The sequence below is a fragment of the Bufo gargarizans genome, chromosome 8, assembly GCF_014858855.1.
Source record: "Bufo gargarizans isolate SCDJY-AF-19 chromosome 8, ASM1485885v1, whole genome shotgun sequence".
NCBI lineage: Eukaryota > Metazoa > Chordata > Amphibia > Anura > Bufonidae > Bufo > Bufo gargarizans.
Genome location: NC_058087.1, coordinates 115,255,159 through 115,279,198, shown reverse-complemented (window position 1 = coordinate 115,279,198; position 24,040 = coordinate 115,255,159). Strand labels below are relative to the sequence as shown.

At 40.9% G+C, this 24,040-nt stretch overlaps 1 protein-coding gene across 1 annotated transcript in view; it reads right to left on the bottom strand.

Moving 5' to 3' along the window:
• Positions 1-235: 235 nt before the first annotated feature.
• WIPI2 (WD repeat domain, phosphoinositide interacting 2) overlaps positions 236-24,040 on the bottom strand; it is a 439,829-nt gene continuing 416,024 nt past the window's right edge. The window contains exon 12 of the mRNA XM_044302641.1: positions 236-732. Within this exon, the coding sequence (XP_044158576.1) occupies positions 620-732 (113 nt within the window). The 3' untranslated portion in view covers positions 236-619. The remainder of the gene's footprint in view (positions 733-24,040) is intronic.

The window sequence follows — 24,040 nt, the reverse complement described above, 5'->3', positions numbered from 1 at the left end:
TAATATTGCTAGGTTTTTTATGTATTTGTATTTTATTACTTAATCATGGATTTCTTGATTATCTAAATTGCTTGCACTATTTATGTATGTCACTATGCACAAGTTATTTAGCTGGAAAAAGGCTCCAATGAGGGAGCTGAAACGTTGCTGCTAGATGGGTGAATAAACCATCCACTTTTCTTCACTTTTTTCTTCTCTCTCTGTCTCTCTCTCTCTCTCTCTCTCTCTATATATATATATATATATATATATATATATATATATATATATATATATATATATATATAATATATATACACACACAGAGTCTGAAAAGATAAAAATGTCAAACTTTGTTTCTATTTTTTCCTAAATTTGGTTGGCACAAAGCAACATGCTAAGCAACAGATAATATATTATTTTGGCAACCAAACAAAAACTATTAATTGCAATAAGAGTGAAGTGAAAATAATAGAACTTCTACCACTTGTAGAAATTACCCACTTGTATTTTGCAGAACTTTTAAGTGTATTGAAATCTTTCCTGTTCCCTAAATTAGTCCATAGCAGCAAACACAAGAGATCCCAAAATATCTTCCTGTAGTTCTGTGCCTATGTTGAGGAACAGCTAACATAGTCATTCATTCGGTTCTCAAGACCATGGGTGGGTTCTCACTGTCTTCATCAAGTCGAAGAGCATGGGTTTCATCTTCGAAGTTTGTCCCGCCAACAGCTCCAAGCTCATCAGAAAAGGCTGTACACAGACACACACATCAGTAAAAGTTAATTTGCATATGTGATTTTAAGTTACATGCAAGAAAACAAGATCCAGAATCTGGGTCAGGATAATGTTTTATACAAAGTGATCAGATGCTCACGTTAAAACGTCTGTCTAATATTTGTTACCATAAAAAAATTAAGCAATATACAAAAAGGTCCAATATTACAGAGATATCAACAACATCTTACCTAGGAGAGAATTCCTCTGTCATATAATATCCAGTGGAGAATGTCATGATTTGTTTTCTTTTGGATTCATACACTGACTTAACTTTTCTCTCTCACAATCAAATTACGGTAGATCACTTGTAAAATGTTATATCTTCATAGCAAAATGACTGAAAACTTAAAGACCCTATCACCAAAATGTAGTCTTTTATTATGGTATACATACACATTTGACTGACCAACTGCATCATGAGCCTACTTGGCGACAGGTTCAAATGTCAGAGAGGAGAAAGAAGCTGCGGCTCTATGTGCCACTGCGCCCCCCCCCCCCCCCCGCAGCGGTCTTTATGCTATACAGTGCCTTGCAAAAGTATTCACCCCCTTGACTTTTTTGTACTTCTTTTGTTAATCTGAATTTTATGTGATGGATCAGAACACAATAGTCTAAGTTGGTGAAGTGAAATGAAAAAAATAAATAAAAATCTATAAAAAAAATCGATTGTTTATAAATAGAAAACAGAAAATTGGCATGTGCATATGTTAGGAAGCCCATAATTAGTGAAATGATGTCTATCTGTGTGCAATCTAAGTGTCACATGATCTGTCATTACATATACACACCTTTTTTGAAAGGCCCCAGTTTTTCCGAAGCCGGAACTGGGAAACTGGTCAAAGTTGAGGCAAAGATTGCTAAATACAGGGATATTCTTGAGCAAAACCTGTACCACTCTGTGCGTGATTTGAGGCTAGGACAGAGATTCACCTTCCAGCAGGACAATTACCCCAAACACACTGTGAAAGCAACACTTGAGTGGTTTAACCCCTTAAGGACTTAGCCCTATTTCACCTTAAGGACTTGGCCATTTTTTGCAAATCTGACCAGTGTCACTTTAAGTGCTCATAACTTTAAAACGCTTTTACTTACCCCAGGCCGTTCTGAAAAAAAAAAATCGTCACATATTGTACTTAATGACACTGCTAAAATTGGGTCAAAAAGTTATTTTCTTTACTTAAAAAATACCAAATTTACCCAAAAATTGGAAAAATTAGCAAATTTCAAAGTTTCAGTTTCTCTACTTCTGTAATACATAGTAATACCCCCAAAAATTGTGATGACTTTACATTCCCCATATGTCTACTTCATGTTTGTATCATTTTGGGAGCGCACCTCCATCCTAGTGTGTGGATACACACCATCAGTTCCTTGTAGCGCTATTACAACTGACGTACTTCCCGACAGCGGCAGTAGTTTGATAAAGGCCAAAGTGGCCGAAACGTCACATCACGACGCCGCATTTTCTAATAAAAGAAGAGCCAAAACTTCTGGTCAAGATTCAGTCGTGTACTTACATCTAAAAGAAACAGGTCACACCTTTGAAGACAGTCAAGTACGTGTTTTGGATAAGGAGGCCGATTGGTACAAACGAGGTGTGAAGTAGGCCATCTACGTAAAAATGGAGAAGCCAAGCTGAAATAGAGGCGGGGGGGGGGTCGGTCAGACATCTATTGTCTGCCACATACAATGCTGTCTTGACACCCTTTTCTGGGAAGTCTTTATCACCTACTAACTCCAATTAGGGTAATTGAATCAACACCTTTGACCCCATGCTGGGTATAATGACCTCTGACCCCATGCTGGGTATAATTACCAGATGTTGATTCAGTTACATATTTATTCCCAGAGAATTCTTCTACAGTCACTCAGAATTGAGAAAGCTCGTTGAAAGAACGACTGAAACGTTTTCAAGAAATCTACAGTACGTCCAGTTGCCTTGATTTATTCTTTACAGATATTTTATATAGTTGACCATGACCAGGATAAATCAGAACCTTCACAGACATACGTCAAGTATATAAGTTCTTCAAAGAAGTCTGGGGTATTACTGAAACAACTATATATGACATTATATAGGGGTCTCTATGGGGCATCACTGGTTTATGGCATACAGACTGCACTGTTATGGGGCTGTGAGTGACTACTTCATGGCATTCCCTTGGGGTGCTGAGTGATAAAATCTGGACTGTACATTTAACTCTTTGTAATAGCAAGGGTGACATTTATCACCTATCGGAAAATCTGCATCAAATTCACCCATTGTGAACATAGCCCTAGGAGGTCCTGTTAACTGGAACTGTTTATCTAGTCGATGACTGCCGAGACCCTGCTGTAAATGCTAACATCGGTGAATATACCGATGTCGGCGTATTAACCCCTTGTATGCCACCGTCAAAGCTGACCACAGCAGGCACAGGGTTTGCAACTCCCTCCCGTGCTGCTGCTACAGGGACCCGCAGGCTGGCAAGGCAGCCCAATGCCTTCCATAGGCATCGGGGCTTGCCTTCTACTGGATCTTATGCAATCCCGCCCCTTAGGCTGGGTCTCAAAGGCAGACTGTCAGTGTATTACAATGTAATACACTGACAGACAATGCATTTCAATACAGATCAGACCCCCAAAAGGTGGGACAAAAATAAAAAGTAAAAAATAGCGTTTTTCATAATAAAAACAATGAAGTTTCAAGTAAAAAAAAATACCCTTTTCCAATAATAAATGCATATAAAATTGTAAAAAAAAAGAAAGAAAAACAGACACAATCATAATAATTAGGTATCGCTGCATCCGTAACGACCAGCTCTATTCAAATATAACATCCACCCCAATCTGGTGAATGCTGTAAATAATAAATAAAAACTATGCCAAAAGAGCCATTTTAAGTCATCTTACATCACAGAAAGTGTAATACCAAGTGAACAAAAAGTCATATGTACCCCAAAAAAGGGGTCACATTACCCCGCAAAAAATATATGACAATTGCACCTTATCTATATAAGACAATTGGTATAAAAATAATATGGCTTTCAGAAAATGGAGACACAAAAACATGATTAATAAAAAAATGCTTTATATTAAACTGAAACAAAAAAGTAGTCATATTTGATATTGTCGCATCCGTAACAACCGTCTCTATAAAAATAGCACATGATCTAACCTGTCAGGTGAACATTGTAAAAATAAAAAAATAATAACTGTGCCAGAACAGCTATTTTTGGTTACTTTACCTCACAAAATGTGAAATATAAAGAGATAAAAAATCATATGTACCCCAAAATAGTATCAAGAAAAACTGCACTCTGTCCCTCAAAAAACAAGTCCTCAGACAGCTAAGTTGGTGGAAAAATATTTTTTTTATGTATGTTAGTATGTGGCAATAAAAAATATAAAACATGAAAAATAAATAAATGTGGTATCGTCATATCCATATCCACAGAATTACAATTTTTGCCCACCTCCCAAAAAATTGTATAAAAAGTGATCAGAAAAGTAATATTTACCCCAAAATAATGTGTGTGTTTTCTTTAGCTGAGAAATACATCTTTGGCTACTTTCACACTTGCGCTTGATCGGATCCGTTCTGAACAGATCCGATCATATTAATGCAGACGGAGGCTCCGTTCAGTACAGATCCGTCTGCATTAATAACTTAGAAAAATTTCTAAGTGCGCAAGATGCCTGAGCGGATCCGTTCAGACCTTCAATGTAAAGTCAATGGGGGACGGATCCGCTTGAAGATTGAGCCATATGGTGTCATCTTCAAGCGGATCCGTTCCCATTGACTTACATTGTAAGTCTGAACGGATCCGCTCGCCTCCGCACGGCCAGGCGGACAGCTGAACGCTGCTTGCAGCGTTCAGCTGTCCGCCTGGCCGTGCGGAGGCGAGCGGATCCGTTCAGACTTACAATGTAAGTGTGCAAGCAGCGTTCAGCTGTCCGCCTGGCCGTGCGGAGGCGAGCGGAGCGGAGGCTGAACGCCGCCAGACTGATGCAGTCTGAGCGGATCCGCTCCATTCAGACTGCATCAGGGCTGGACGGAGGCGTTCGGGTCCGCTCATGAGCTCCTTCAAACGGAGCTCACGAGCGGACCGACGAACGCAAGTGTGAAAGTAGCCTTTCCTAGATTGGTGGAGTGCTGCATTGACGGTTGACCTTCTGGAAGTTTTTCCCATCTGCATGTAGGATCTTTGGAACTCAACTCTTGGTCATTCAGAAGACCGTATCCGTAATTGCAGACAAGAATAGGGGCCATGGAATGGAAGAATGGATGCGGACAGCATCTTTTGCGGACCCATTGAAATGAATGGGTCCACATTCATTCCGCAAATATATGGTGGTGTGAATGAGCTCTTATCAAGGCCCTTCTCCCTTGATAACTTAGTTGGTGAGACAGCTCTAGTAAGAGACCTGAGTGTTCCGTATTTCTTCAGTTTAAACTGTAACTGTCATTAAAAAATTTAAATGCGTAGGACAAGTGACAAGGATTGTTTTTGCAATATACTTTATTTGTTGATTTTGTACATTTTCATAAAAAAATAAAACTCTCTCTGAAGTTGCCTTTTGGGGATGAGTTTGTATGGAAAATCCATGTTCAGAGTTCAGCACAGCACAGTGCTATACAGTGAAGTAATTCTGCTCACTGCTTCCCCTCCTTTATATAGCTACTAGCAGAAGGACCAGGCTTCGCATTGGTATATTTCATCTATTTCATTTAATGTTTCTGTGTGTTGTAAGGGCTCTTTCACATGAGCCGATGCCGTGCAAGTAATCTGCTGAGTGAAAGACAGCCAAGCCTAGTCCCGGACAGCAGAGACACGGAGCATTAACATGATTAATAAATGTTCCGTGCCTCTCTGTGATCTTTTTTACTACAATGTTGTGCAAATCCAGGCACAACACTAGGAAATGGCGTGGTCTCTCCTTGTTCTATGGGACCCTCCAGATGGAGTCCGGAGTACACATAGGAACATGTTCGCTCAACAAGGAGCAGAAAAAGAAAAACAAAAGCGCGCTGCTCTGTTATTTATTAAAGACATACATAAACACTATAAATAAAAGGCTAGCTACACGTTTCAGTAGCGACCGCCACCTTAATCAGGCTGTAAGGTCAGAAGAAAATACATACATTTTAATAGGGCTAAACACAGCGGACGGCAATCAGGCCAATCAAAATACAAAAACATCCAGAATACATAGAGTGGACTCAGATTAATAATAATAATTTTTAAAGAAAAAGCATGATCCAAAATAATCAAAACATAATTTAATATAACATACTTAATGTGGATATCCAAACGTTGCTTCATGTGAATGCAGATATATCATTTGTGTGGATCCAAATATCCACAAATATACATGTGCATGGGATGCGCCTGTACATCTGAGAATAAATACATTCTCTTCAATAATAGATCTAGACATAGTGGAACACTATTATTGTGTAAACAATACTAATGCACACCTATATAATGGATGTTCCCCTAAAGTGCAACCGGAGGGTACTTTCACACTTGTGGCAAGACGGATCGATACGTCCTTGTGCTATTTCGCCGTGCCGCCGCTCCGTCTCCATCGACTATAATAGGCACGGGGCGGAGCTCCGGCGCAGTACGGCAGTTCGTGGTGAGAGGCCGCCAGACTAAAAAGTCGGACATGTAGGCCTTTTAGTCCTGCGGCCTTTCGCTGTGCACACACACGGAGCTCCGCCCCCATTATAGTCAATGGGGATGGAGCGGCGGTCCGGTGGCACGGCGACATAGCGGAAGGACGGATTCGACCGGGTGAACAGCCTGTCAGATCCGTCCTGCCGCAAGTGTGAAAGTACCCTAAAGTGCAATGTGCATAATTTGCCATACAAGAATATACCATCAAAAAAGTGAATCTGATGGATCACCGAGTGAATTCATGATACGTGTATAACCCCTCCACCGCCTCCCCAAAAATTTAAATGTTATAATATTAACAAAAAATGTTATAATTTTATCAGTTTTCAAATTACTTCTCGATTAGTTCAATAGCCTCATTCAGACCACTGGGAAACAAAGTATTTAATTGAAATATCCAGAAGGATTCTGTTTACCAATCTTTGAATCTAGATTGAGTTGATTCAGGGATATGTTCAAGAACAATTAAACGCAGGTACTCTGGGATCATTACTATGCACCTGAGAAAAGTGTCGGGACATGCTGTGTGTGAACAGGCCCTCTCTAATATTATAGTATTTATTCAGCCTGGTTCTCATAGGCTGAGTTGTGCGGATATTACACGGACATGACAGCAAATAGATAACAATTAGATGTCTGCGAATTTTAAATACTTTCCCAGTAGAAACTGAGGAGAATGTGTCCACGCCATCTGAAATACTATTACAGCAGGCGCACAATGAACTGCGGCACTTATAGCATCCTATAGGTCCCCCTGCAGGTAGGGAGGATGAGTTACATGTGGATCTCAATGCAGAAGTTGCCAGGAGGCCCTTCAGATTTTGAGATCTCCTAAATATAATCCAAGGTGTATTAGGTAACATATTTTTTAGGATTGGTTCCTCTATCAGGATGGGCCAGTATTTATATACGGTACTATCCACCTAAGGCTACTTTCACACTGGTGTTTTGGCTTTCCGTTTGTGAGATCCATTCAGGGCTAATTTTACATATGTACCCTACACATGTAGAGGCTTAAATATACTTTTTACATTTAGTCATAGACTACTAATGCCTCATCTTGCCATGTGTTTTTCTCACAACTTAAATAAAACTTAACTTTTTTTAGTTCTTTTATTTTCTTAATCTTATCTAACCATAATTATTTAAAACTTTTATCAGGTGTTCCCCTACTCTAATGCTGTATTGCAAGTGTTATTCTCTGATCTGGTAGCTGCGCGCTAGCTCCAGATTTTTCCTGACGTCTATGCGTTCCTTTTATATATTGCACACATTGGGTTCACCTAATGTTTAAAATCACCTCATGCACTGCTTACATGTTTAGCCAGCTATCTGGCGTCTTCAGGGGATCGGGCAGTGTGCAATGGATCAGTGTGACAAGATCTATTTAATACCTCCTATTTCTTGACATCATCCTATTCTGACCAATAGTATTTATTCTTGTTTTGTTCTGTTAGGTACGCGCAACTTTATTGGATGCTTTTAGAGTTTACTCCTCCTCTTTTTAATGACGTGCATTATCTTGCGGTACTCGCTTTAATCCCGCGCATGTCTGCACACTTTAGTCTTTCTAGTGCTACGTTCGCTCATTCATGACGATTTTTGAGGGGATCTCGCGATAATAAATTTTTTCTAGTGTTGGCTACCTTCACTTGTTGGTCTCAAATTTTTAAGAAGGTCTAGAAATGATTAGCCTCATCCCACGCATGTTTTGGCACTTTAATTATTGCGCTTATATTCGAACTTAGAGCAACATTGCTTTCTCTTTTCTCTTGATCTGCGCATGTCCTAATACTTAGAGTTTCGTTTTATATTTATTAGCAGGTGCCTGATACGCGCATGCGTTTGCACTTTGAAACATATTATCTTAATATTGCGATCTTCTTCTGCACTTCTATTTGGTCTTGAGAGTTTCGGTTTTCTTCTCTTTCTGTTATTATGTATGTACTTATCGCTTCATCTTCCACTAGTATCTATTGGGTACTTGCGCTATCTCCTAACTGTATGTTTTTATGATCTTTCTGTATATCTTTCTAGTCATTTTTTATTTGTATTTTTTTGTCTTTTCAGTTAACTTCAGTGCTCTTTATGGGTTTGGTTATGAATACAAATTTTTACCATTCGTTTTTTTAATGTGTTCAATTCAGTATGTTATTAACTACAAACCGGATTCCAAAAAAGTTGGGACACTAAACAAATTGTGAATAAAAACTGAATGCAATGATGTGGAGATGACAAATGTCAATATTTTATTTGTAATAGAACGTAGATGACAGATCAAACGTTTAATCCGAGTAAATGTATCATTTTAAAGGAAAAATACGTTGATTCAAATTTTCACGGTGTCAACAAATCCCCCAAAAGTTGGGACAAGTAGCAATAAGAGGCTGGAAAAAGTAAATTTGAGCATAACGAAGAGCTGGAAGACCAATTAACACTAATTAGGTCAATTGGCAACATGATTGGGTATAAAACAAGCTTCTCAGAGTGGCAGTGTCTCTCAGAAGCCAAGATGGGTAGAGGATCACCAATTCCCACAATGTTGCGCAGAAAGATAGTGGAACAATATCAGAAAGGTGTTACCCAGCGAAAAATTGCAAAGACTTTGCATCTATCATCATCAACTGTGCAAAACATCATCCTAAGATTCAGAGAATCTGGAACAATCTCTGTGCGTAAGGGTCAAGGCCGTAAAACCATACTGGATGCCAGTGATCTCCGGACCCTTAAACGACACTGCACCACAAACGGGAATGCTACTGTAAAGGAAATCACAGAATGGGCTCAGGAATACTTCCAGAAACCATTGTCAGTGAACACAATCCACCGTGCCATCCGCCGTTGCCAGCTAAAACTCTACAGTGCAAAGAAGAAGCCATTTCTAAGCAAGATCCACAAGCTCAGGCGTTTTCACTGGGCCAGGGATCATTTAAAATGGAGTGTGGCAAAATGGAAGACTGTTCTGTGGTCAGACGAGTCACGATTCAAAGTTCTTTTTGGAAATCTGGGACGCCATGTCATCTGGACCAAAGAGGACAAGGACAACCCAAGTTGTTATCAACTCTCAGTTTAGAAGCCTGCATCTCTGATGGTATGGGGTTGCATGAGTGCGTGTGGCATGGGCAGCTTGCATGTCTGGAAAGGCACCATCAATGCAGAAAAATATATTCAGGTTCTAGAACAACATATGCTCCCATCCAGACGTCATCTCTTTCAGGGAAGACCCTGCATTTTTCAACAAGATAATGCCAGACGACATTCTGCATCAATCACAACATCATGGCTGCGCAGGAGAAGGATCCGGGTACTGAAATGGCCAGTCTTCAGTCCAGATCTTTCACCTATAGAAAACATTTGGCGCATCATAAAGAGGAAGGTGCAACAAAGAAGGCCCAAGACGATTGAACAGTTAGAGGCCTGTATTAGACAAGAATGGGAGAGCATTCCTATTTCTAAACTTGAGAAACTGGTCTCCTCGGTCCCCAAACGTCTGTTGAGTGTTGTAAGAAGAAGGGGAGATGCCACACAGTGGTGAAAATGGCCTTGTCCCAACTTTTGGGGGATTTGTTGACACCATGAAATTCTGATTCAACATATTTTTCCCTTAAAATGGTACATTTTCTCAGTTTAAACTTTTGTTCTGTGATTTATGTTCTATTTTGAATACAATATTAGAAGTTGGCACCTCCACATCATTGCATTCAGTTTTTATTCACGATTTGTATAGTGTCCCAACTTTTTTGGAATTCGGTTTGTACTATTTTTATTGTTTTCCTAGGTTCTTCTGATCGTTCTATAAATTCACTTAATTAAATATTTCATAAATCGCAGTATTAATTAAAAAGTCATAGACAACACATAAAATATATGTAAATTAATGACCATATACTAGTACATTAAAACATCACTAAAATGACGGATTGTAGTTAATAATACTAAGGAGTGGGAACACTAATTGATCGCATTGGCTCAACAGCATAGACAGTATCCACCACAATCAGGGGCTGGGTAGTTCGATTATAATAATCGCCATATACTGTTATTGTAACATACTGTGTTAGCTTTTTCAGAAGATCAGCTTGTCTCAGTTCGGATAGATAATGTAAATGATAAGTGCTGTATATATCCGCACTGTTTCAGCATCTAATAGTGTCACTGTATCAATATCGTAACTCTGTGCAGTAAAGTCCACAATTAAGTTGCAATTAAAGTGTGTTTGGGAATTCAGCTCTAGGTGGCTTCCCACTTGTTTTGAGCTATGTTATTCCCTTAACTCCAATCCAAGTGCGGCTTTCTCCTCTGATCTCCGCTACTTCGGCGTCCCTCGTGCTTGTTCCAGTCAGAATGGGGGTGGATCGATCTCACTCCAAGCAGTTCTATAGCGAGCACTTGTTCATGCGTGGGACGGATCAGTTTCCCACTCAGCAGGTGGTAAGTAGGTAGAAATATAGATATTCTCCAGCGTACGCAGGGACAGTGGTGTTACAGAGTCCAGATTCCTCCCAGATGCGTTTCGAAGTCCCATAGGTTATTGACTTCTTCCTCAGTGGTAACCTGGCTCCTATTGCAACACCTTTTTATATCCTGTTTCCTAATTGGGTCCGGTTGAAAACGAATCCTGACTTGGATCATGGCGAAGGTCATATCGGAAACCCGGCCCGGATTGTGATAGAGAAATCTAACTACGACATAGTTGATATTAAAATACAGTTATTCAAAGGCATTACATCTCTACATAACTTATATGCATCACACAGACATATTTCATTGAAATCTTACTTTCAATTATAGAACCGCAATTGCGATAATGATGCGGTTCTTATGCGTTTTTTTTTCCCCCCAATGCGTTTTTTTCTCCAATGCTGCTGAAATATCATCCTTAACAACATGGATGAAGGATTTCATGTTAGCTAAATTCTTTTCTGATCTATACCCTTCTTACTCTTTTTTTGTGTTCGGTTAATCTCTTAACCTGCGCCTGTGTGGAAATCCCCAGTGTATATAGTATATGTCATACTGATAATTTAAAATAAACGTAAAATTACAGAATATAACATAAAATACAAGTAAAAATTTGTATACATTTAAAATTGATCATATAAAATGGAACATATAAAATATATAATGGGATAAAGATAATGGGCACTTACTCACTCTATAAGTGGAAACATGCGATTTATTAACATATAAGAAATGACTAAAAACATATGGCAAATATATCTAATACATATAAATTGAATAAACAACCTTGGAGATAATAAAATGGAAGCTATAAAAAAGTTAAAAGCTAAAATGAATAACAGTACAATGAATCGTGGATAAATAGAGCTGTTAGCGCAACAATGGTAATGATGGCATTAGATCAGCAACGTGTGGCAATCAAGTCACGAATGCGGCTTTAAAAAAAAATAGCCGTTTGATCGTTGCTTGGGGTATTGATGTATCCCCTATGAGTACTTAGATGGTAAGTCATTCTGAATCCCCTGTTGGAAACAAAGTTGCTGAGACTTTAGCAAATAGTTCACAGTGGGTGTTTAAAGCGGCGTCCCGCTATTACTCACTGATCAGCAATGTCCTATTGAGGTTTTCAAATGCTGTCGTTGCGGTCCAATGTGTTGTTGGAAACGTCGCTCCCAGGCTTCCTCTGCCATCACCCTGAATTGCTCTGGGCACCGCTCCGTAGTGCTAAAGAGCTGGTGTCCTCCGAGCCTTTGGCTGCCTTCTCCCACGCTTAGTTCAGTCTGTATCGTGACTGCAGACTGAACTAAGCGTGGGAAAAGGCAGCCAAAGGCTCGGAGGACACCGGCTCTTTAGCACTACGGAGTGGTGCCCAGAGCAATTCAGGGTGACGGCAGGGGAAGCCTGGGAGCGACGTTTCCAACAACACATTTTACCGCAACTACAGCAGTTGAAAACCTCAATAGGACATCGCTGATCAGTGAGTAATAGCGGGACGCTGCTTTAAACACCCACTGTGAACTATTTACTAAAGTCTCAGCAACTTTGTTTCCAAGAGGGGATTCAGAATTACTTACCATCTAAGTACTCATAGGGGATACATCAAGACCCCAAGCAACGATCAAACGGCTATTTTTTCCAAAGCCGCATTCGTGACTTGATTGCCACATCTAATGCCATCATTACCATTGTTGCGCTAACAGCTCCATTTATCCACGATTCATTGTACTGTTATTCATTTTAGCTTTTAACTTTTTTATAGCTTCCATTTTATTATCTCCAAGGTTGTTTATTCAATTTATATGTATTAAATATATTTGCCATATGTTTTTAGTCATTTCTTATATGTTAATAAATCGCATGTTTCCACTTATAGAGTGCCCAGTATCTTTATCCCATTGTTTTATTTTAGTCAGAGGAGGGGCGAATCCTCTTTACTGTGAGCACCTCCTGTTTTTTTACCCACTCCTGTGCGTCTCATATCCTCATCTACATATAAAATATATAACATACGACATATAGAAGGACTTGTGTTGGGCATGATGAACATGAGATTGCGGTCAATTTTGGGGATAGATGCCCTCCACCAAGGAGCCGTTGGACGTACGTAATACAAAATACCATCCGACTGCGCATCGGTGGACGGCATCCACCTAAGAGCTATTTAAATCTATAAAAAGCCAAAAATTTTAAGCTCGGCATTTAATCCATGTGGGACAAGGGTATCCAACTCAAAAATCTATCTTGATTCAATTTTGGACATTTTGCCCATATGGTTCCCACCTCTCCAATCCATTTCAACCTTCTCTATTCCTGCAAAACTCAATTTTTTGTTTGTTGGTCGTGATGTTCCTTAAAGTGTTTTGAGAGTGGGTGGTCCATATGGCCTTTTCTAATATTGTTAAGGTGTTCCGCAATCCTTTTCTTTAGCACCCGTTTGGTCCTTCCCACATAGATTTTATTACAGGGGCAGCTTATTATATAAATTACACTTGTAGTGCTGCATGTGCGGTATTCCTTTTTTTTATGTTTAAGTTGGTTTACATGTTATTTCTGGCGTTTTTCGCAGAAAACACGTTGACCGGCAATTGGTACACATGCTGCACCTGTAAAAGCCTTGAATTTCTACCATTTTTTGTATTGTTGGTTTGATGATTTTCTTTCTTTTTATTGTGGGGGCTATCTTTAATCCTAGGTTAGGAGCTTTGCTATATACATTTTGTGGTATAGTGGGGATCAGTGGGCCTATCAGCCTATTCCCTTTCAGGAAGTGCCAGTGCCTCTTAATTATTTGTTGAATTTTGCATGTGCGTTAAAGGGCAAAACTATTCTCATAATTCCCTCATCCTTACTTATTCTCTTAGATTGCGCAGAGTTGAAAAACGATTTTCTATCTAATTGTCGTATTTTCCTTAGGGATGAGTCTACTAGGGTTTGAGGATATTCTCTAGTTAGAAATTGTTCCTTCATTTTGCAAGCCTCTTCTTCAAATTGCTCATCTCTAGTACAATTGCGTTTTATGCGTCAAAATTGTCCGTAAGATATATTTGACAGCCACCTTGGTAGGTGGCCGCTGGTGTAGGGGATAAAACTATTCTTGGCTACATCCTTTAAAAAAAGTGTCGCAGATTACCTTTTCACCCTCAATCCGGATATTTAAATCCAAAAATTCTATATTTTCACAGCAAATCTTCGATGAAAAGTGAATATTTCTGTCATTTCTATTCAGTGTGTCTATAAAGGAGACTAAGGAACCCTTGTCCCCATTCCACACTAAAATAATGTCATCAATATACCTATACCATAGCACCAGGTCCATCCCCAGCCGCGGTATAATGTACCTCTCCTCCCAGTTCAGCCATGAAGAGGTTTGCATAGCTGGGTGCGAACCTGGTGCCCATGGCAGTACCGCACCTTTGCACAAAGTAACTTGACCCAAAATAAAAATTATTATGGGATAGGATAAAGTTCACACTTTCTTACAGAAAACTTATTTGCTCTCTCTTCAATCTGCCTTCCATTATTAATTGATCCCTCATAGCCTCTATCCCTTGTTGGTGGTTGATAATCGTATATAACAACCGTACAGCCAATGTGCACATTATCCATTCAGGGTTGAATTTCAACCTTTCCAAGATCTCAATGATTTGTGTCGTGTCTTGAATATTGTTACGACCAGAGGATGTGGATCCTCTGTGTCAGCTGATAGAGGACTAGGAATTAGTCTTAGAATAACTGCTGACTCTCAGAGACAGGACCCTGGTGTCTGCACCTGTTACCTTGAATGCAGCTACCTGCAGTAGTGTGAACAGAGTCCAACAAAGGCAGAATAAAGGAACAGATGGTCTTTACTGGCAGACAGTATTCAAAAGTCACTTGACAGATACAGGCAACACAAAGTTCAGAGCAATATAGCATGCAGATATAAGCAGTCTCATAGGCAGCGCAGGGTCTGGATCCAGGCAGACTTACAGGAGGAGATGGACAGATGCGTAGTCAGGCAGTGCAGAGGTCAATAATCCAGGTGATCCAATAAACAGACAGCAGGCAGATGCGTAGTCAAATGAAGCGGAGGTCAGAATCCAGGAAATCCAACAAACAGACACAGTGGAAAGCTTACAAGAGGTACAACAACCACGCTTGGGCACTTCATGATGAGTGAAGCTGCCTAAAATAAAAAATAGTCCCGCCTCCGGGTGGGGATGGTAATCAGGAACCAGCTGCCTACTCCTATAAGAAAGGGAGAGGTGCGTGCGCACGTGCTATAGCGCATCAGATGACACCTGGCAAAGAGGATGGATGCGGCGGTATGCTGGCGGGCACCTGCGTCTCCTACAAGGTAAGCCAGTACCGGGACCGATAGTGCTGCGATGTGTAGACAGCGATCTGCCATCCTGCAGTGGAGACGCAGATCCCATACTGACAAATATATGTCTTCATATTTTTTTTTACTGTCGGCGGCTATCAATATATTTTGACAGGTTGCATGTAATAGAACCTATCCCAGATACGATGGGTCGACCCAATGGCTGTGTGGGGTTCTTGTGAATTTTAGGCAGACAGTAAAAAAATAGGCATTCTTGCTTGTGTATCACATATAAATTCATATTCCTGTTTATTTAATATATTTCTGGAAACTCCTCTTTCGCATAATTGTTTTAACTCCTCTTAAAACACCCTGGTTGGGTCCGATTTCAATTTTGTGTATGTGGTCTCATCCTCCAATTGTTTTAGACATTCCCTATTATATTCTTCCACTCCCCAAATTACGATAGCCCCCCCCTTATCAGCTGGTCTGATCACTACATTTTCTCTCGTTTGTAGTTCTTTTATAGTCTTAATCTCCCGGTTTGTGATATTATTTCCCCTATTGTTATTTTTAATCCTTCTTAGGTCATATTTGACTGATTTCCTAGATTTCTTTTTTAGGTCCCTATGTAGGTATTCCTGTGTGGCTATCATAGGCCTTTCAACTGGATTCTTAAGATATTTCTTAAGGCATAGTTTTCTCACTAATTTCTCAATGCCAACGTATGCATCAAAATGGTTTAATTTCTGTGTCGGTGCAAATTTTAACCCCTTGTCTGGTAATCTTATTTGTGTTTCTGTTAGTGCCATGTTACTTAGATTGACCACTAAATTCTGTGATATATCCTCTATCTGTGTCTTCATGTTCCTCTTCCCCCTTCCCCTTCGTACCTTCCTCTTATTCCCTCCCAATATGTGTCCCTGTGTTCTCGCCCTGGTGATCTGCGTCTCATGTTGCTCTGTGTCCTTTCCCCGTAATTGTGAGTCTGTTCTACATGTCTGTGTCTTAGATTGTACTGGTGTGTACCTGGTGAGTTCCGTTGATGACTCCATATCGGAGACTGTGGTGATCTCCCTCGTGTTTGCACCTTGTGATGTGAAGGGGTTGCATCTAAAAAATGCTCATCTGTTAATGATTCAAATTTATTACTGACTGGAATTGTATATCTGTTGCCTTGATCGTCTCTCTCTTGTCTCTCCCCTACTGGACCCTTATTTCCATTTTGAACACCCTGTTGTCTATTTATGTCTTGGTTGTTAACTGAAGGGTTTTTCACAATTTTTTTAGATTTCTTATTAATAATATCTTGTTATTCGAGACACAACACAAATCATTGAGATCTTGGAAAGATCTTGGAAAGGTTGAAAATTCAACACTGAATGGATAATGTGCACATTGGATGTACGGTCGTTATATATATATACGATTATCAACCACCAACAAGGGATAGAGGCTATGAGGGATCAATTAATAATGGAAGGCAGATTGAAGAGAGAGCAAATAAGTTTTCTGGAAGGAAGTGTGAACTTTATCCTATCCCATAATTATTTTTATTTTGGGTCAAGTTACTTTGTGCAAAGGTGCGGTACTGCCATGGGCACCAGGTTCGCAGCCAGCTATGAAAACCTCTTCATGGCTGACTGGGAGGAGAGGTACATTATACCGCGGATGGGGATGGACCTGGTGCTATGGTATAGGTATATTGATGACATTATTTTAGTGTGGAATGGGGACAAGGGTTCCTTAGTCTCCTTTATAGACACACTGAATAGAAATGACAGAAATATACACTTTTCATCGAAGATTTACAGTGAAAATATAGAATTTTTGGATTTAAATATCCGGATTAAGGGTGAAACGGTAATCTGCAACACTTTTTTAAAGGATGTAGCCAAGAATAGTTTTATCCCCTACACCAGCGGCCACCTACCAAGGTGGCTGTTAAATATACCTTATGGACAATTTCGGCGCATAAAATGCAATTGTACTAGAGATGAGCAAATTGAAGAAGAGGCTTGCAAAATGAAGGAACAATTTCTAACTAGGGAATATCTTCAAACCCTAGTAGACTAATCACTAATGAAAATACGACAATTAGATAGAAAATCATTTTTCCACTCTGCGCAATCTAAGAGAATAAGTAAGGATGAGGGAATTATGAGAATAGTTTTGCCTTTTAACGCACATTACCGCAAAATTCAACAAATAATTAAGAAGCACTGGCACTTCCTGAAAGGGGATAGGATGATAGGCCCACTGATCCCCACTATACCACAAAATGTATATAGCAAAGCTCCTAACCTAGGATTAAAGATAGCCCCCACAATAAAAAGAAAGAAAATCATCAAACCCACAATACAAAAAATTGTAGAAATTCAAGGCTTTTACAGGTGTATCAATTGCCGGGCAACGTGTTTTCCGCGAAAAACGCCAGAAATAACATCCCTGGTAAACCAACTCAAACATAAAATAAAGGAATACCTCACATGCAGCACTACAAGTGTAATTTATATAATAAGCTGCCCCTGTAATAAAATCTATGTGGGAAGGACTGAACGGATGCTAAAGAAAGGGATTGCGGAACACCTTAACAATATTAGAAAAGGCCATATGGACCACCCACTCTCAAAACATTTTAAGGAACATCACGACCAACAAACAAAAAATTTGAGTTTTGCAGCAATAGAGAAGGTTGAAGTGGATTGGAGAGGTGGAAAACATATGGACAAAATGTCCAGAGTTGAATCAAGATGGATTTTTGAGTTGGATACCCTTGTCCCACATGGATTAAATGCCAAGCTCGAAATTTTTGGCTTTTAATAGATTTAAATAGCTCTTGGGTGGATGCCGTCGACCGATTCGCAGTCGGATGGTATTTTGTATTACGTACGTCCGACGGCTCCTTGGTGGAGGGCATCCATCCCCAAAATTTACCGCAATCTCACATTCATCATGCCCAACACAAGTCCTTCTATATGTCGTATGTTATATATTTTATATGATCAATTTTAATTGTATACAAATTTTTACTTGTATTTTGACTATTATGACATATACTATATACACTGTGGATTTCCACACAGGCGGAGGTTAAGAGATTAACCGGACACAAAAAAAGAGTAAGAAGGGTATAGATCAGAAAAGAATTTAGCCAACATGAAATCCTTCATCCATGTTGTTAAGGATGATATTTCAGCAGCATTGGGGGAAAAAACGCATAAGAACCGCATCATTATCACAATTGTGGTTCTATAATTGAAAGTAAGATTTCAATGAAATATGTCTGTGTGATGCTTATAAGTTATGAAGAGATGTAATGCCTTTGAATAACTGTATTTTAATATCAACTATGTCGTAGTTAGATTTCTCTATCACAATCCGGCCCGGTTTTCCGATTTGACCTTTGCCATGATCCAAGTCAGGATTCATTTTCAACCGGATCCAATTAGGAAACAGGATATAAAAAGGTGTTGCAATAGGAGACAGGTTACCACTGAGGAAGAAGTCAATAACCTATGGGACTTAGAAACGCGTCTGGGAGGAATCTGGACTCTGTAACACCACTGTCCCTGCGTACGCTGGAGAATATCTATATTTTTACCTCCTTACCACTTGCTCAGTGGGAAACTGATCCGTCCCACACATGAACAAGTGCTCGCTATAGAACTGCTTGGAGTGAGATCGGTCCACCTCCATTCTGACTGGAACAAGCCAGGACCTGAGCATGAGGGATGCCGAAGTAGCGGAGATCAGAGGAGAAAGCCGCACTTGGATTAGAGGTAAGGGAATAACATATCTCAAAACAAGTGGGACGCCACCTAGAGCTGAATTCCCAAACACACTTAAATTGCAACTTAATTGTGGACTTTACTGCACAGAGTTACGATATTGACACAGTGACACTATTAGATGCTGAAACAGTGCGGATATATACAGCACTTATCATTTACATTATCTATCCGAACTGAGACAAGCTGATCTTCTGATAAAGCTAACACAGTATGTTACAATAACAGCATATGGCGATTATTATAATCGAACTACCCGGCCCCTGATTGTGGTGGATACTGTCTATGCTGTTAAGCCTACGCGATTAGTGTTCCCACGCCTTAGTTTTATTAACTACAATCCGTCATTTTAGTGATGTTTTAATGTATTAGTATATGGTCATTAATTTACGTATATTTTATGTGTTGTCTATGACTTAAATTAATACCGCGATTTATGAAATATTTAAAGGGGTTGGCCACCATAAGTACAAAAAACAATAAAGTGCCCCAGACAATAACTAAAGCCAAGAGGAATTTGTATCATGACAGATATACTGTGTATATATCATTTTTCTACTGCATTCGGCATAGCATGCTTCTATTATTGAGAGGCTGTGTGGGCGGAGCAGCTGCAAAGTGAAAGTAAAAATCCCAGCATGCATCATAGCAAAGCATCTCCAGGGGAGCAGTCACATGACATCTCTGCCTACTTGTGATGCCATAGTGACAACAGAATATTAGGTGTCATTTCATCAGTGCTTTAGCATACCTCCCAACTTTAGAATAGAATGAAGAGGGACACTACGTGCCCAAGGCTACTTTCACACTTGTGTTTTTTGCGGATCCGTCATGGATCTGCAAAAACGGTTCTGTTACCATAATATAACCGCATGCATCCGTCATAAACGGATCCATTTGTATTAGGTCTTCTATAACCATAACAGATCGATCTTGAACACCATTGAAAGTGAATGGGGGATAGATCAGTTTTCTATTGTGCCAGAGAAAACGGATCTGTCCCCATTGACTTACATTGTGTGCCAGGACGGATCTGTTTGGCTCAGTTTCATCAGGCGGACAGCATTTTGGTGTCCGCCTCCAAAGCGGAATGGAGACTAATCGGAGGCAAACTGATGCATTCTGAGTGGATCCTTTTCCATTCAGAATGCATTAGGGCAAAACTGATCCATTTTTCGAGATACCTCCCCGGTACCAGGACTGCCACTGAAATCCGGGACTGTCCTGCCGGATACTGGAAGGAGGAATGGCTTTAGGCCTCATGCACATGACCATAGCCAGCCTGTGCCTGTATTGTGGACAGCGAACAGGGGGTCTACAATATACAGACACCAGCCGTGTGCGCACCATATCAAGTGATGGGTCTGAAATCCGAAAGATACAGTGTGGTCTGGAATGGAAGCACAGATCGGAAACCTATGGAGTGCATCCATGGGTTTTCTGTCTATGCCTCTGCACTGCGAAAAAGTACTGTCGGATGCAGATTGCAGACCCTATTTAAATGAATGGGTTCATGTCTGCAGACAGTGGACACACTGTCGGCACCCATGCATTGCAATGTACACACACACACATATACATGTGTGTAAATATATGTACATACATATTTTTATATATATATATATATATATATATATATTTATATATATATATATATATATATATATATATACAGTACAGACCAAAAGTTTGGATACACCTTCTCATTCAAAGAGTTTTCTTTATTTTCATGACTATGAAAATTGTAGATTCACACTGAAGGCATCAAAACTATGAATTAACACATGTGGAAATCTATACCCAACAAAAAAGTGTGAAACAACTAAAAATATGTCATATTCTAGATTCTTCAAAGTAGCCACCTTTTGCTTTGATTACTGCTTTGCACACTCTTGGCATTCTCTTGATGAGCTTCAAGAGGTAGTCACCTGAAATGGTCTTCCAACAGTCTTGAAGGAGTTCCCAGAGATGCTTAGCACTTGTTGTCCCTTTTGCCTTCACTCTGCGGTCCAGCTCACCCCAAACCATCTCGATTGGGTTCAGGCCCGGTGACTGTGGAGGCCAGGTCATCTGGCGCAGCACCCCATAACTCTCCTTCATGGTCAAATAGCCCTTACACAGCCTGGAGGTGTGTTTGGGGTCATTGTCCTGTTGAAAAAAAAATGATGGTCCAACTAAACGCAAACCGTATGGAATAGCATGCCGCTGCAAGATGCTGTGGTAGCCATGCTGGTTCAGTATGCCTTCAATTTTGAATACAGTGGGATGCGAAAGTTTGGGCAACCTTGTTAATCGTCATGATTTTCCTGTATAAATCGTTGGTTGTTACGATAAAAAAATGTCAGTTAAATATATCATATAGGAGACACACACAGTGATATTTGAGAAGTGAAATGAAGTTTATTGGATTTATAGAAAGTGTGCTATAATTGTTTAAACAAAATTAGGCAGGTGCATAAATTTGGGCTTGGTAAGCTCAGTGACCCCTGACCTACATACACAGGTGAATCCAATTATGAGAAAGAGTATTTAAGGGGGTCAATTGTAAGTTTCCCTCCTCTTTCAATTTTCTCTGAAGAGTAGCAACATGGGGGTCTCAAAACAACTCTCAAATGACCTGAAGACAAAGATTGTTCACATCATGGTTTAGGGGAAGGATACAGAAAGCTGTCTCAGAGATTTCAGCTGTCTGTTTCCACAGTTAGGAACATATTGAGGACCACAGACTCAGTTCAAGTTAAGGCTCGAAGTGTCAGACCAAGAAAAATCTCGGATAGACAGAAGCGACGAATGGTGAGAACAGTCAGAGTCAACCCACAGACCAGCACCAAAGACCTACAACATCATCTTGCTGCAGATGAAGTCATTGTGCATCGTTCAACCATTCGACGCACTTTACACAAGGAGATGCTGTATGCGAGAGGGATGCAGAGGAAACCTTTTCCTCGCCCACAGCACAAAAAGTGCCGCTTGAGGTGGGCTAAAGCACATTTGGACAAGCCAGCTTCATTTTGGAATAAGGTGCTGTGGACTGATGAAACTAAAATGGAGTTATTTGGCCATAACAAGGGGCGTTATGCATTGAGGAAAAATAACACAGCATTCCAAGAAAAACACTTGCTACCTACAGTAAAATATAGTGGTGGTTCCATCATGCTGTGGGGCTGTGTGGCCAGTGCAGGGACTGGGAATCTTGTCAAAGTTGAGGGACGCATGGATTCCACTCAGTATCAGCAGATTCTGGAGACCACTGTCCAGGAATCAGTGACAAAGCTGAAGCTGCTCCGGGGCTGGATCTTTCAACAAGACAACGACCCTAAACTCTGCTCAAAATCCACTAAGGCATTTATGCAGAGGAACAAGTACAACGTTCTAGAATGGCCATCTCAGTCCCCAGACCTGAATATAATTGAAAATCTGTGGTGTGACTTAAAGAGAGCTGTCCATGCTCGGAAGCCATCAAACCTGAATGAACTAAAGATGTTTTGTAAAGAGGAATGGTCCAAAATACCTTCAACCAGAATCCAGACTCTCATTGGAACCTACAGGAAACGTTTAGAGGCTGTCATTTCTGCAAAAGGAGAATCTACTAAATATTGATTTCATTTCTTTTTTGTGGTGCCCAAATTTATGCACCGGCCTAATTTTGTTTAAACAATTATAGCACACTTTCTGTAAATCCAATGAACTTCATTTCACTTCTCAAATATCACTGTGTGTGTCTCCTATATGATAGATTTAACCCCTTCAGGACGCAGGGCGTACCGGTACGCCCTATTTCCCGAGTCCTTAAGGACTCAGGGCGTACCGGTACGTCCTAACTTTAAATCGAGATTCCGGCGCCGCGGGGGTTAATCGGAACGGAATGCCGGCTGAAATCAATCAGCCGGCATCCCGTAACAACGACCCCCCGTATCGGCGATCGCAGAAAACCGTAGGTCAATTCAGACCTGCGGTTTTCTGCGTATCCGGTCCATTCGGGTGTCCTGTGACCCGATGAACCGGAAAAAACGCTGTGATCGGTGGCGTGATTACACACCACCAATCACAGTGCGAAGATTTGCAGAGGCGGTGCTGGCCCTGGTGCTGAACACTGCTGTCCAGGGTGCTGATTGGTGCAGGGGAGAGAGGCGCGAGATTCAAACTTCCTGCGCTCCTCTCTCCCCTCCTCTTCCTGTTCTGCACGAGCACCCGGCAGCATCGTCCAGCACCAGCTCCTGTGTCCCCCTAATCGGCATCCATCACCCTCCTGCACCTATCGCCACCCAGGTAGGTTAGGGTCAGTGAGGGAGAGGCACTGTTAGGCAGGGAAAGAAGGAAAAAGTTAGTTAGGAAAAAAAAAAAAGCACTTTTATTCCAAATTTTCTTTGATCCATCTATCCGACCCCAGACCCACCCCTGCCACTTGCCCCCCCCTACCAGCCCCCCACCACCACCAGCCCCCCCACCCCCCAAACCAGACCCCCTCCCCCTCACCACCACTTTTTTTTTTCTGCGTGCGCTGACTGGTCGGCACTTTTTAGCATCCGTCCACTGTTAGCACATCGCCCACCCCACCGCTGATCAGCAAGTTTGAACTTTTTTTTTTTCCTAACACTTGCCCTTTTTTTTGTTGCCTTTTTTTTGTACGTGAACACCCGTTGCCCCCACACACACATAATAAAGTTTTCCACACACGCACACCTACACGCACACACACCCATGGCCCGCCGGATGTTCTCGGCCGAGGAGGCATACGCCCAGATTGCCTCCGACTCTGAGAGCCCCAGTGAGGATGAGGGTGCCCCCACATTCCTTTTATCATCCGCATCCTCCTCATCATCATCGGATGACGATGAGCCACCAAGGCGGCGGAGACGCCGCCAGGCGGAGCCAGGGGCCCCACATGCTAGGGATCCTGTGGCCCACCCTAGTACGAGCCGCCCTGGGGTTCGTACTGGTTTCCCGGCCCACCAAATAAGTTCACTGGAGCCCCCTGCCGATGAACTTAGCTGGTGTCCCCCAGTGGACTTTGAGCCTGAGATTCCGGATTTTGCTGGCAATCCTGGAATCCAGATGCCCAC